The sequence below is a fragment of the Hippocampus guttulatus genome, chromosome 1 (assembly GCF_054856545.1).
Source record: "Hippocampus guttulatus isolate MCC_2025c chromosome 1, RoL_Hgut_1.0, whole genome shotgun sequence".
NCBI lineage: Eukaryota > Metazoa > Chordata > Actinopteri > Syngnathiformes > Syngnathidae > Hippocampus > Hippocampus guttulatus.
In genome coordinates this window covers 16220563-16234569 of record NC_141261.1, presented here as the reverse complement: position 1 = coordinate 16234569, position 14007 = coordinate 16220563, and the positions used below count along the sequence as shown (strand labels likewise).

Sequence of the window (14007 nt, the reverse complement as noted above, 5' to 3'; positions counted from 1 at the left end):
GAAGAGGTAACGTTATACTTCTCGCTATTCCTTTTCGAACATGTAAGCAGGTACAGTAAATTTTTATATGTCAGAATTATTCAAATGATGTTTTGCTCTGTTTTTGACTATCTATTTTAAGTTGCTGATGGTTTTAATTTGACATTTTTTTGACTGTGATTATGCGGTACTCTTGTTTTTTTTTATCCATGTTCGAAATAAATTGTTCAAGAAAGCCAATTGGGTTCATTAACACAATATTTAATATGTTTTGGTCGAAGCAGGTGTGGCCAGCTACAATAATGAGCTGCACGTGACTTTTTTGGGACTGGTGTGTAGAGTGCAGTTGACTGCTTTCATTCTCATGAGTGTTATTTGTCAGCTCCATGACCAGCTATGTTCCTACTGTCCAAAACGTAACATGTAAATAATAAGATGATAGGAAAAGCTAAGTGTCCTTGAAATAATTATATTTCTTTGACATGTGCGTTTGAAAATTTAATGTATGCATCGTCTATGTCCGTAGAGCTGTCACACTCTTCCTCAATCTGAAAGACAAGGCTGCACCAATTTATGTGAGTATTGAAGTGCAAAAAAAAAAAGCTGTGGTTTTCTGATTTGGCTATGTTGGCCTACAGGAAATGGACTAGCCAAAATGGAATGTTTGTCTGTGTGGGTACTGAAAATGGAATTGTTCATATCCATGACGATAAGACATTTCTTTGGGTTTTTATGATTACCAGACTGCAGGTGGAAGAACAGAGATTCAGTCCTACTGCTCTTTTATATGAGTTGTCTGAAATAGATAGAATAAGAGAAAAGTGTTTTGAATTGACATTTTGTCATGTGCTTTATTAAAGCAAGTGAAGCATGGGGTATATTTCCCCACTCTGTATATTGTCGACATTAACACTCTGTGCCATTACTGCACTGTCAACACTTTGTTTTGTTGCTGTAACAAACTATTGGGTGTTGACCTTTTAACACTAACGTATATTTTACTTTAACGCCGTGCCATGTGGATTATTAGAGACACTTTGCCGGTGTTAAAAATAATGCCTTATTGTGTTGACTTAACACCAGCAGATTTGCAGTGCAGTGTTAGCTTCACTTCACTTCGTTTTTTTTTTAGAATCCCGAGCCAACTGCTAAACTCAATTGTAAATGCGTAACCACACTTCATTTCCATTAAAAGAATTTGTTGGAGAGGTCTCATTTACCAAAAGCCTGCAAAAGTAGACCTACAGTACTGATGAGGTGAGGTGGATGCAAAAAAAAAAAAGCTAATGCAGGGGTAGCGTGGCTGGCAGAGTTGCTTTAAGTGCATGTGTACAGAGAGAGGGGTGGGGTATGTGAGTGTTGGGGGGTGGCGGTGAAGGTTGTGAGGGAAGCTCGGAGGCTGACGCCGACTGCGCCTTGGTGCCGAGTGAAGCGCTCACCTGCACACCAGAGTCGCGCAAACTCCGGAGCTGCTCCACTCCCACAAACACGAAACCTTCCAGCCATAGTCTGACCCAACAGAGAAAAGGACAAGGAAACGTCACACAATTTGGGGAGAAGATTTTAGGGCTCTCCCTTTTGTCTTTGTGGTTGCTCGCCCAGGCTTCTGTGGCTGTCGCTTGCTTCGTCCGCCGCGATGAGGACTGACCTGGCTCTGTTGCTGACAGCAGCCCTTCTTCTTGACACATTCCGGGTGAGATTTATTCTTATTTCGCTACGTGACACTCTTTTTAAGGAGCATTATAACGTTAAACGGTGGTGTTTAAAAGCGTTAAACCCCAAATGGAATAAAAGTCACGCGGTGGGATGGAGTCGGTCGATTCTGTGTGCGTCTGCAGTGGCGCTGATTTCCAACAAATACTTGTCAACCAGTTCCGAAAATAATTTTAATTGGCAAGACGACATAAATATATTGGAGATGAAGGGATACTGCAATTGATCATCAACTTGGTTTCTGATCTCGGCGATGAAATGGTAAATGTACACTATAGGACTGCACGACTGTCCGTGTTTTATGTTATGTGTTGTGTTTATTATTTTACTTTATGTTAACTGTTTTGTGAAGCGCTTTGTTACAGCTGTCGCTGTTGTGAAAGCGCTATATAAATCAGCATGTATTGTATTGTATTGTATAGCTGCAACAAGGCGCATTTAAGCGGCGAAATCATGATTTGAGTTCATGCTATACCTTTTTGTTCATTCTTGTAGTAGTGAAGGTGATGTATAATCGCGTACACTTTGTACAAGTTTAACCTCTTCTCATTTTCGCAACGGACATTTTGGCCCAAGGCATTAAAACTACGTATCAAGTTGTTTTCATCATCGTGTATTTTCAAGGATGTCACTATCAGCCTGTGTGATGTAGAAAACGACATGTTCCGACATTATTATTCTCCACCCTGGATGCTCTCACTTGAACGCAATTTCTCTTATTAAAGTCACCATGTAGCCTCCAGCCTTGACACGCAGATTCAGTGGCCCAAATGCCCTGGTCCATATCGTTTCATTTACAGACACCGGAGCCGCTGGATGTAAAGTTTGTACGAAGAGGCACATGCAGTGTCAACATCCCCAAACCACTTTTGCTGCACGTTTTTTTTTTTTTTTTACATAGGTGTGCACCTGCTTGCGGGCTAATGTGTGCACCTTTACACATTAAATCCCCAGAGCACAGCAGGGACCACATTTGTTATAGTCCTATTGAAAATGTTTCTTCTCAAGACTATATAGTTAACTCCACCATTCAGTCTTTGTTGCTAATTTCGACCCTCTCGAAAATAGAAGCAAACAGAGAACAAAACCATACTGTCAAATACACACTGTTTAATTCCTTTCAGGTGAATAATGGCCAGCATTCACTTCAAGGTCCTTGTCAACCTGGCTTCTCTCAAAGCTTCTATTCTGTCTTGATTCCAAAGGATACGCTACAAGGCCAGCCCATACGTAAAGGTAAGGACGTATTTCATTTGAATTTGGTCAAATAGACGAGAACACCCTCCCTGAAGTCGCATCAAAAGAAATACTGTGTTCAAAAGAAGGACTGAATATTTTGATTATTGGGGTCTGGAAAACTTTGAGGGGGTATTCGGCCGCATGCTCTATGTGAGTCATCATGTACAGTACCAATGCCATTGCATGGTGGCCCTCCGCATTGATTAATCTAATAGTCAACGTTGTCACACCACAACGTCTTAAGCGGCACCGTTTGCTGCTCCAATTACAGAGCCAGCCCAGCAAGTTTTCGAGCCGATAGTGCAGGAAATGGAATCGACATCCTGTGTCTAATCTGGCACTGCTCCTGCCAGTGTGGACTAATTGCAATTCTCTATTGATCCCCTTGCCTTTCCCCTCATTGCTCAGGGGTATTGTTTAGCTGTGGGCACACAATAGCTCCTTTTGTGTTTCGCCCATGTTGTCGGCATTTGCACGGTACATGTATCTTGTTCTCTTTGACCGGAACAATCCTGGTCAGGAGACAGCTCTCTAGACTCTCTCCCAAATGTGCACAAGTGTGTATAGACTGTGAGGTATACAATATTGGACACATATTATTTTGGTAGGGGGATCTTAACGAGGAGCTCAGGGATTGCTGTGTCTTAAACTTCTTCCGATTGAGGCCTGGCTTCAAATGACATTGGATGACAGGCATCTATCTATACACTCGCTGCAAGTGAACTTGCATTATTTGTGGTAGTGAAGTCTTCGGTCCAGCAGGGGGTGTCACTACAATCACAAACAGTCACAATATGTGTGTTGTTGCCTTGCACTCTTTCCCTTGTACAGTTTGGTCTCAATCAGATACACTTGTGCCTGAAACAATGGTGTCCCGTCAAGTAGTAATAGGGCTGTACTGGGTTTGTTGGAACTCCATTTTTCAACTTACTGTACTTACTTCAATGACCACATTCAGTCGAGGTAAGTTGATTTGCCTCAATGCGAATTTGTGTTTCTTTTTTAAAAAAAACATATATTTTTTAGTGGTTTCTTTCTAAATTTATAGCATGTAATTTATGGTATCTTTCTTATAAAATCAGAATTTCAATGTTTTTGATTGGTTACAAATACTACCTACTGTTTGCTTTTGCAGTTAATAATGAATGATTATTTGATTGCTTTGTTGTTGATCATTTTTGTAGGTTTTTGTTTTAAACTGCTTTAGTAGCCTTCTGTCAAAACTCACTTGTATTCTTTGGCATTCGACTCAGCATGACTTAGATTTGTTCTTGGTTTTACTGTTCGGTGCTTTCTACCGTCTTTATTACCGATTTGTTTTACTGTTTATTGTATATGTTAAATTGCTCCATGTACAGCACTTTGTATGCAATGATGGCTGTTTGAAAGTGCTCTATAAATACAGTTGAGTTGAGTATCAAGCTTCAGTAACATATCGGGGGGAGGAGGAGGTCGAGTGACAAAACAATTTTTAAAAATCATACAAATCAATTTTAAACCGTCATTATTAACTGCATGATTGCCCTTCTTTAATATGGATGTAAATAAACCAAGAGATGCAGGGCCTGATTTACTGAGATTCCAAAGAAAGGGCACAAAATTGCATGTTCACGCTCAACAGAACACATACACCGTTTGTTGGCATCTTGCATTTGATCGCCTATACTTGCCATTACTAAGATTCTAAATTTCATGGCCACGATGTCAAGTGACCTGCACCAAAAAAAAAAAAAAAAAAAAAAAAGGCGTCAGGTGGCACTGTGTGTACGGTCCCACTTGAAGGGGCGGGTGGAGGTACAAATATTTTGGGGGGTATGAGGCAATGCTTCTTAATCTTTTCATTTGATGGAGACAAACGTCTACTAAAGATGACATCACGTCATCATGGATGACCTACTACAAGTACTGTCACCACACCACCATTCAGGTGAACTCCAGAATTTGGCGATCATGAAGTCCCCAACTATAATACCTACCGCTGAGTGGTTCGATTTAACCTCTAGTAGTCTGGAAAAGCTCTGCAAGCCAAATTTCACACGTACAAATGGCGCAGATGAATTTGTGTGACTCGATTTTATTGTATTCGATGCAGAAAAGTATCCAACTGCAACATGCACAGAATAGTAATTGTGCTGTATATTGTTAAACAATCAATAGTCTTGTCTCTGGGAAGACAGGTAACAGTCATAATCCCTGTGCATGTTGGTTGGATTGTCACCTTTTTCCTGTACCTGCATTTCATTAGAATTATGAAAGCTAATTTGTTCACACACACTTGCATATAAACATACTCACTCTTACAACCAATGATAGGATCTCCTTATTTTCCCTCACATTATCTGGAATATTACACTGCCAAATGTTCATATTAGGTGATCATAATTATTCAACCATCCATCCATTTTCTGATCCGCCTTTATCCTCACAACAGTCGCGGGGGGTGATGGAGCCTATCCCAGCTGTCCTTGGGCAGTAGGCGGGGGACACTCTGAACCGGTTGCCAGTCAATCGCAGTGCACACAGAGACGAACAACATTTCCGTGCTCACACTCACACCTACGGACAATTTGGAGTGTTCAGTCAGCCTGCCATGCATGTTTTTGGAATGTGGGAGGAAATTGGAGTACCCGGAGAAAACCCACGCAGGCACAGGGAGAACATGCAAACTCCACACAAAAAGGCCGGAGCTGGGATCATGACCTCTGCACTGTGAGGTCGACGCGCAAACCACTAATCCACCGGGTCGCTGTGATAATAACTAGAGGAGGAAAATTGTCCACGTATGGAAAAGTCATCACTGTGAACAATGAGCTCAAATTGCAGTCTGCTTTGAATGCTTGGTTCTCAATCGATTTTCCTGCAATGGAGTCATTTGCTTGGGCAGTACTCTGGTCTCCAGAAGTTGGCCCAACCTACCAGAAACCCCCCCAAAAAAAAGTAGTCTCATGGGGACTGACAGGTCGCAGCGAGTTAATTTTGCTGCAAAGAGTGACATGTTTTTTTTAAACGCTTGTTAAGTGAAATTGGGTGCTTTTATATTTTCATCTCCTATACTTCAGTGCCATGATATTTGGAGTACCGGTAATTTATGTGACTTGGCCCAGTCCAGTCTCGCACAAATAATCAGAGCCAGCTCACAAAATCTTATCCCACGTCCTCCTTCCAATTGTTGAGTTTGCTCTAGGGATAGTGGTGACCTCTTAGTAGGTTGCTCAGCTATGCTTGAATAGAGTTGTGTGGTTTGGACTACCCCAGCGTTTTGTGTGCATGACTGAAGTTGTGTGTTTCAATGGCACAACACAACTTGGTAGATTTAAATTTGACCTTCAGTTGACAATAGTGGTGTGCAATACTGCATAGTTTGCTATCCAGCCGATACCAGGAAAATTGAAGAAATAATGTGATGTGATGCTTCATCAAATTGCTAAATCACAATTTGCATGACCTTTAGTGAGTTTGATGTTTCCTTTATTTATCATATAAGATTTAAAAGACAAGACATAATTGGGACAATATTTTATTGGTAAATAGAAAATAATCCTCCCCCCATACACAGTTTCTGGATTTTTTTTTTTTTTACATCAACAAAGTTCACAAAGTGATCCCTCGAAAAAAAGAATCCACAACATTTTGGGGCGTTCCCATCGGGTCTTCATCAAGATTGCGTGCATGCTCATCGATTAAAGCGCCACCCTCACACTTAAACATGCAATAAGCTGCCGTTCACCTGAGGTAGAAACAGTTGTTCACATTGAAATTGATGCTTTCCTCTGTGACCTACGCCTTGATTCTGTCATTTACCACATGGTATGTTCTGCCATTTACCTTCATGTGGAACGTCTAAAGATGGTGGAGGAGGCTTTGCATTTCTAACGTAACAGCCCAGCAAAGTATGTAATAAGGGCTCGCTATGGTAATGACAAGATATGACTCTCCTAATTAATGAGAAATTATCAACATTATTTTGAAGCTTGTTGTTGTTTTAACATTTCAATCTATTCTTGGCTTCGATGTCTGCAGCTTTCTTATTTAAGAATGAAAGTATGTTTATTTTGCCTTCCATTGAGAGTCATTACAGCAGAACCACAAAGTCAGATTTGGGAGTCGAGATATGCTTTTAAAGATCGTTCCACAGGAGCATGAATAAAGGAGCTCATTGCTCTGCTGGGACTGACAATGAATCCGTTTTCTTTCCACCCTATCCTCAAAGAGAATTGCCCTTGTTTTGATTTCCTGCTTACCTTTTGCCCTGAATCACGTGACGCAGACTGCAGCATTATCTGGGTCGATAATAGCCGAGCACCCTTGTGAAGATTAGATATTGTTGAAATACAGCCTCCTTTTGCCGCTTTTGGCTCCTACTTAAATCTTTTGATTGTTTTCTCTCTGTCTTTATTAGCTGATTGTGTCCTCATATTTTCCCATAATCGTTTGGTAAATCCTCTCTGTGTTGGACTCTGTATTTTTATTAGTTTTTTGGTAAATCATCCAAATTGGGTCTCTGTGACTCCCTCATTTGTCAACGTTTAATTTCTGTTGACTTGCAACCAGTCTATCTATCTATCTATCTATCTATCTATCTATCTATCTATCTATCTATCTATCTATCTATCTATCTATCTATCTATCTATCTATCTACAGTATATATACACGCGCGCACACACACACACACACACACACACACACACACACACACACACACACACACACACACACACAGAAAAAAAAATCTGCTGCCATCGTCTGTTTTAACCATCACATTTTTATGTAAGCATGTAAAAGCCACAGACACGAATGAACAGTGAACACATTCATTTTTCATAGGTATGAGTTACAGGGACATGCAACACGGCTTACTTTTGTTGGATGTCTTGTAAAGTTATCGGGACACTGCAGCGATGGGCTGCTTTATGCTCTTTGGGTAATCCGACCACTGGGAGCTGTTACAATTAATCTGCTTAAAGGTACTACATTCATATCGTACTTTTAAACAATTGCACATGAATTTTCCAGACAGGCTCATTGTGATGATTTAGACACATGGTTGGGCGTTTTATTTCCCGGTTAAGGTCTAGACATAAGTGATTTATGAGGGGACCGAAAGGCGGGTGGGTGTGTGGACATGGGTGAACGGACTGTGGGTGATATGGGAGGTGTTGAGTGTTACACCTGCAAGCAGATGATGGATGTGTGTCTGTGTGCGTTATTAACATGATATATTTTTCTGTTAGTGCACCCTGCACCCTAAGAAACCCATGAGGCTCATGTTCACAAAGAAAAGTAATTGAAAAAAAAAAAACATTGAAAAAAAGCAGGGAACCTTTTAATCTACCATGGCACATGACCTGCATCACCGGAAGTTGCTAGCGGTCAGCAGTCTGCAGCTGGCGATCAAAGCTGTTGTGATACATCTTTTTAAAAAAATTATTCTTATCATTCAAAATTTGTTTCATGTACAATTCACCGATGGCACTGACAAAGAATGGGTATCTGGAGTGCAAGGAAAACCATTTTAAAATGGTACACGTAAGCTACGATAGTGATGTTCTTGCCCTTAAGACGCTGAATCATAAACAGTAGATCAGGGGTGTCAAACTCATTTCATATTGTGGGCCGCATACGGCCTCGGTCGATGTCAAGTGGGCCAGACCATTAAAATGATACCATACTCTGCTATAAATAACCAAAATATGTCTCTCCTTTGTTTTGATATAGCGAAGCACAAGTACATGAGGAAAATGTTGAAATGTACCCACATTTCATTTACCTAACATTTCATAAAACACCTTAGATTTCCTTCGACAAATGTGCAATTTCATTTTATCATTCACATATATGCAGTGCAACTGATCCCACTGATTGTACAAAGGCACAAAACTTGAACAATTAGTATTTAAAAATATAGTCATGCATTTTAAGATTAAACAAGATTTATAAAGAAAGGATTTTTAAAAACCATTTACACATGTGCATATGAAATCTAAATGTAACCCCCACCTACACTTTACAAACGAAAGAGAAAACAATGACTAGCGGTTAATACATGAATTGCATCTTAATAAAAATATTCATTTTGTGTCTTTTATGCTTTTTTTTCTTTTTTAAATTATCCCGCGGGCCTGACCGACCCCCTCGCGGGCCGGAACCGGCCCGCGGGCCGTATGTTTGACACCCCTGCAGTAGATCTTCAGTCAGAAAAGTTTGGTTCCACCCCAAAAATGGGATTTCACCCAAAAATCCGAATTACCCATTAAAATCTGTTGTCTGGATGTCGCCATAATCACTTTAGAATGTCATCTCTTCCTGGTGGGACATATCCAGAGCACCTCGCCAGGGTGGCGTACAGGAGGAATCCTAAAAGATACCCGAGCCATTTCATTTGGCTTCCATCATCCCTCCATTCATTAATTTTCAACTCTTTATCCTGTTCAGGGGCACCAGGAAGCTGGAATCTTGTAAATACTGTGAATGAAATCCATATCACACCCGGGACTGTTTGCAAGTCAACTGCAGGGCACATAAAGACAGGCACTTATTCACATTTACACTTACACTCACTCAACTGGAATTGACCCCATGCTGACTGAATTAAGTTGGCCAATATGAAGCTCAAATGTGAAACACCAACGTTCCTGCGAAATCAATACTTTGTTAAATGTACAGTGTGTACTTTGGTCTTTTTTTTTTTTTGTACTTGTAGTATTAAGCTTGAAGGTGCAGTGCGTGCTGAGGTAGCAAGTGTCCTCCAGCCTTTTGTGGGTACAACAATAGCAAGGTTATGGCTCTCCCAAAGACATTAAATTCATTTAAAAGCCCTGCTTGAACTCGCGCACTTTAATGCGCAGATGGTCTTTGTGGACTTTGAAGGCTGTAAAATGACAAAAGGTCTTTTGGTCTCCTTTTGGGTACGCACACATGCGCAAGTTTTTTTCAAGGCTATTCTGCCTGATGCTGTTTGATGAAAAATACTAAAATACAGTTATGCAATACGTTTAGTAGTTGTGTGATCATTGGTAAAATAGTTCCTTGTAACTCAGTAGCCACTCCTAAAAGCATTCTTATTGCAATGTGGGGGACATCACACCAGCAGGACAGCAACAAGTCATCAGATTTTGAAACTGTCCTTCGGTGAGGTTAAAGCAAGCTGAATGATGGAATGAACCTCTTCCCTCCACATTTTCCTGTCTGCAATTGGTTTTTGACCTACATACAGTACATAAAAAAGTCTACACCCCTCCTCAAATGCGATGTGATATAAAAACAATTGTCCAAGATAAATTATTTCCAGTGTTTTTTTTCCACTAGCCCCAAAGCATGATACTGCCCTCCCTGAGCATTCCAAGGACCACCGCAAGTCTTTCTGCAAGTTGAACCTTAGCTGACTTAATGGCTACAAAGTATCTATCTATCTATCTATCTATCTATCTATCTATCTATCTATCTATCTATCTATCTATCTATCTATCTATCTATCTATCTATCTATCTATCTATCTATCTATCTATCTCTTGTCAACCGTGCTTTTCGTCATTCGGTTCACAGGTGAGCTGAAGGCCAACTGAATTGGCAAGAAGTGCAGTACAACCTGGACAGGTGGCCAGTATATTGGCATTATTATTATTATTATAATGATTATTAAGCTACAATACCCTAGTAAACCCTTGCAAGCAGGAGAAGTGACTGAGACGAGATTCAAACCCAGAATTTCTTGACAGTGTGGCAGATGTGCTAACCATTAAAGAGCCCACAAAATCTCAGAATGAATGAAAAAAGAAATCTTAAACAAGGGCCAAACAATACAAATTACAGAAAAAAAATCAATTTTCCTCTGCTCGAGTATATCTTTGGCTTGAGCCCAAAGAAGCGTTGGCTTCCTCTCCCTGCCCACTGGTTCCTTCCACCCCCACTGCCTCTGTTTAGCTGTAGCCGAGTTTTAATTACAGCCTAATTGAGTCAATTTGAAATGAAGTCACTGTGAAGACAATTAATGCAATGATGAGGCAACAATTGCAGCTGCATCCTTGGAATTGAGAGTAGTCAGAAATCACAGCCAAATGATAACATCAATTTGCTGCCAAGAAGATTTTTAGCTTTCCATTCCATGATTTTGAACGTTGCTACAAGTATGCATAGCTCCGACATCTCAGAAGCTCAATTGTGTATGATTTTGCCTGAGATCACACCATGATATAATCTGTTCATTACAGTTTGCTAATCAACCCAGTGATTTGATCTGTAAGACATTGTGCAGGACAGGGCAAATCCAAGAGCATTACAACCTCATATGTTATTCTCTTTGCTTGGACATCCCTTGTCTTGGTGATGCGAGGATGAAAGCTGCAATGGAGGCCCCCAGGAGACAATACTGTTTGCTAATCACTAATTGAGTCTTGAACTCCCGATTGATGCACCGCATTCAATTCATAGATTCAGTGCACAATTGAGCGGTAGGCAACAGAGGGGATCACAAGGGATGCGGGAGGTAAAGGAAAGAAGACCCCGAGTGGACAAACACAAAAACAGGAACGAAATTTATCAAAAGACAACGACTTTGTCTCATGTCCTGGCTGATGGTATTGAAAACGCTAATAAGAGGGAATACAACCTCTCCTTATTTTGCAAAAATGTTGACTATTATGAACCTTGAACCAGAGTGTTGACAGACAGCTACAAATACTTAAAGTGCCTCGCATAAGCGTGCAGGAGGGCTCACGTGAGTGTTATCACCACATAACTGGACCGCTTTGCTTGTTTCACAAAAGGACAGCAGAATGAAACACTCATTCGCACTGATCAAAGATGGTGTTAATTTACCTGTCAACTGTTTAATTGCCCATGCTAAGAGAGCTAATAAGTTCCATGAAAATCCATCTCATCGTGTTGACCATTTGAGGCGGTTCAGAAATGGTATTGTAACAGGAGGCTAAAGCATGGCTCAAAATTTAAAAGCAAAACACATGCTCTGTCTTTTCTGATGCATTGAATTTGTGGTAGAACAGCAATTGTGCTTTATAGGCACTTGAGAGACAGTGCGGAGTGCGGTGAAATGTGCTATGTTGACACTGCAGGCACTGTAACTGTGCTTTGACTTAAATTCTCCCTACTAGTGTGATAATGGCTCCAAGATTTGCAGCTCAGATGCCTTGTACACCACAGAGGCTCAAATTTCTTTCTTCTTGCCTGCTATGTCTGTCTATTGTCTTTTTCAGCACATCAGAAGAAGAGCCAAAGCGTGAGGGTAATAAAAAGGCCTGCAATCCTCCTCTGGGCCTGGCAAATTGTTAAAGCAAAGAAGTTGCATTGCTCTAAGTCTGAGAATAATCAAAAACAAAAGAAATCTCATGTCCGTCCGGGGAACAAGCTCCTGCGGGAGAGCTGGAGAAAGGGGCCAAAGAGAAGTGTCACACTAATGCCGACCATCTTCATGTTGGGAGCAGAACTGAACGAGGTGCTCCAGGCAGGCTGGAAAGCAAACTGGCTCCAAGTTTGGATTTACCGGTAGATGGAAAGATGGGTTACCTCTGCACCGTTCTTTTGTTTTTATTTTGTCTGAGAACAATGCAGGAGAGTGCAGGTGTTTTTGTTTGGTTGGCATATTGTTGACTTTAGTGCAGTAGAGATAATTAATGTTTTATTGCCTTGCTAGAAACTGAGTTTATGCACAAAGTAGGGTCTACTTATATGCACAGACTCTACTTTTCACTACTTTGGGGGGTGATTACTGAAAACCCTGGAAGGAAACGATTACAAAGCGATGTTTTAATCCAGCTGTCAATCCCACACCTCATTAGCAAACATATGGGGTTTTTCAGAGCTAGTAAATTGTAGATTGGGAATGCAGGAGAATTGAGTGGATAATGGGGACTAATCAGTGGACGGTTGGAGTCAGAGAAAAGGAAAAGTATGGAAAGAAGGATGGCCTTATACAATTGTGCGAGGAAGAACAAAATAAGAGAGATTGCGGCGCAAAGGAATTGAGAATGAGCCTTCGTCTTCTGCCTGAGGGGGCTCTGTGGATAGTTTCTCGCGAGCTTTCATTTGCAGCAGCCATAACAAATGCAGAAACAGCGAGCACTTGCCATGTCTGTCACGTCTCATACCACCAAACCTACTTGTAATTCCCTGATTAATTAAAATAGAGATTTGTTAATTTAATTGTAGGTGTAGAATGCCCCCACCCTCTTTCTTCTGCCGCTGACATGCGCCCATCCTCTTGGCAGGCTAATTTGCCCTGCAGCTTTGAAGGGTGGAAATGAAAGGTATAGCAGAGGAAACCTTCAGATGGTTTATTAAGAATTGATTCAGAACATAGGCAAAGAGACGGAGCGAAGGGAGATTCATGCTGAAGTGCCTCCCAGGCAGACACCCTGGGCGAAAGAGGGGAATTTATGAGATGAGGAAAGCGTTTGAGCCCAAAGAGATTGGTGTGATCCCACACGATTTTCTTCAGAGTGCATTTTAGGATCATTGCTGAGCAGCAGTTCCAAATCAAACGTATTCCAGTCCGGCTGAACAAGTAACCCGCATTTTTGGGCCCACATTGGTCACTGAGTGAGAAAGCCGTGAGCAGTGATGGGAAAATTAAGCTTCATGAAGCACTTGCGATTTATTTATTTATTTATTTTACCTCAAGATAGTGCTCTTGCCTTAAAGATAAAGGCTAGTCAACTAAGAGTGCCATCTAGAGTAGTCAAAAATCATCACAAGTGCTTCTTGTAGCTTCCTTTTTCCTTCACCACCTCTGAAAGTTGTCTCTTGTGTTAACAGCGCATCAAAATTAACCCTAACAAACTTAGAGCACACTCACACGAGTTCATTTGTTGTTCAAGTTCAAGTTGACATTTAAAATGCCACTCATTCCACTGCAGTGAGTGCTCCGATCAGAACTGACGTTACGATTCGAATTCCAAGTCTCCCTGTTGCAACACACCTGATTCAAATGAACAGGTTCATTGTCAGGCTTCCGCAGAGCTTGCTGATGATCTGTTCATTTGAATCAGGTGTGTTGCAACAGGGAGACTTGGAAAGCATGCAGGACAGCGGCCCTCCAGGACCTGAGTTTGACACCTATGCTC

At 41.1% G+C, this 14007-nt stretch overlaps 1 protein-coding gene across 1 annotated transcript in view; it reads left to right on the top strand.

The window, feature by feature from the left end:
• Positions 1-1370: 1370 nt before the first annotated feature.
• The window catches only part of LOC147210664 (cadherin-4-like), a 209991-nt gene continuing 197354 nt past the window's right edge, over positions 1371-14007 (top strand). Inside the window, exons 1-2 of the mRNA XM_086114441.1 lie at positions 1371-1672; positions 2817-2928. Coding sequence (XP_085970567.1) covers positions 1616-1672; positions 2817-2928 — 169 coding nt within the window. The 5' untranslated portion in view covers positions 1371-1615. The remainder of the gene's footprint in view (positions 1673-2816; positions 2929-14007) is intronic.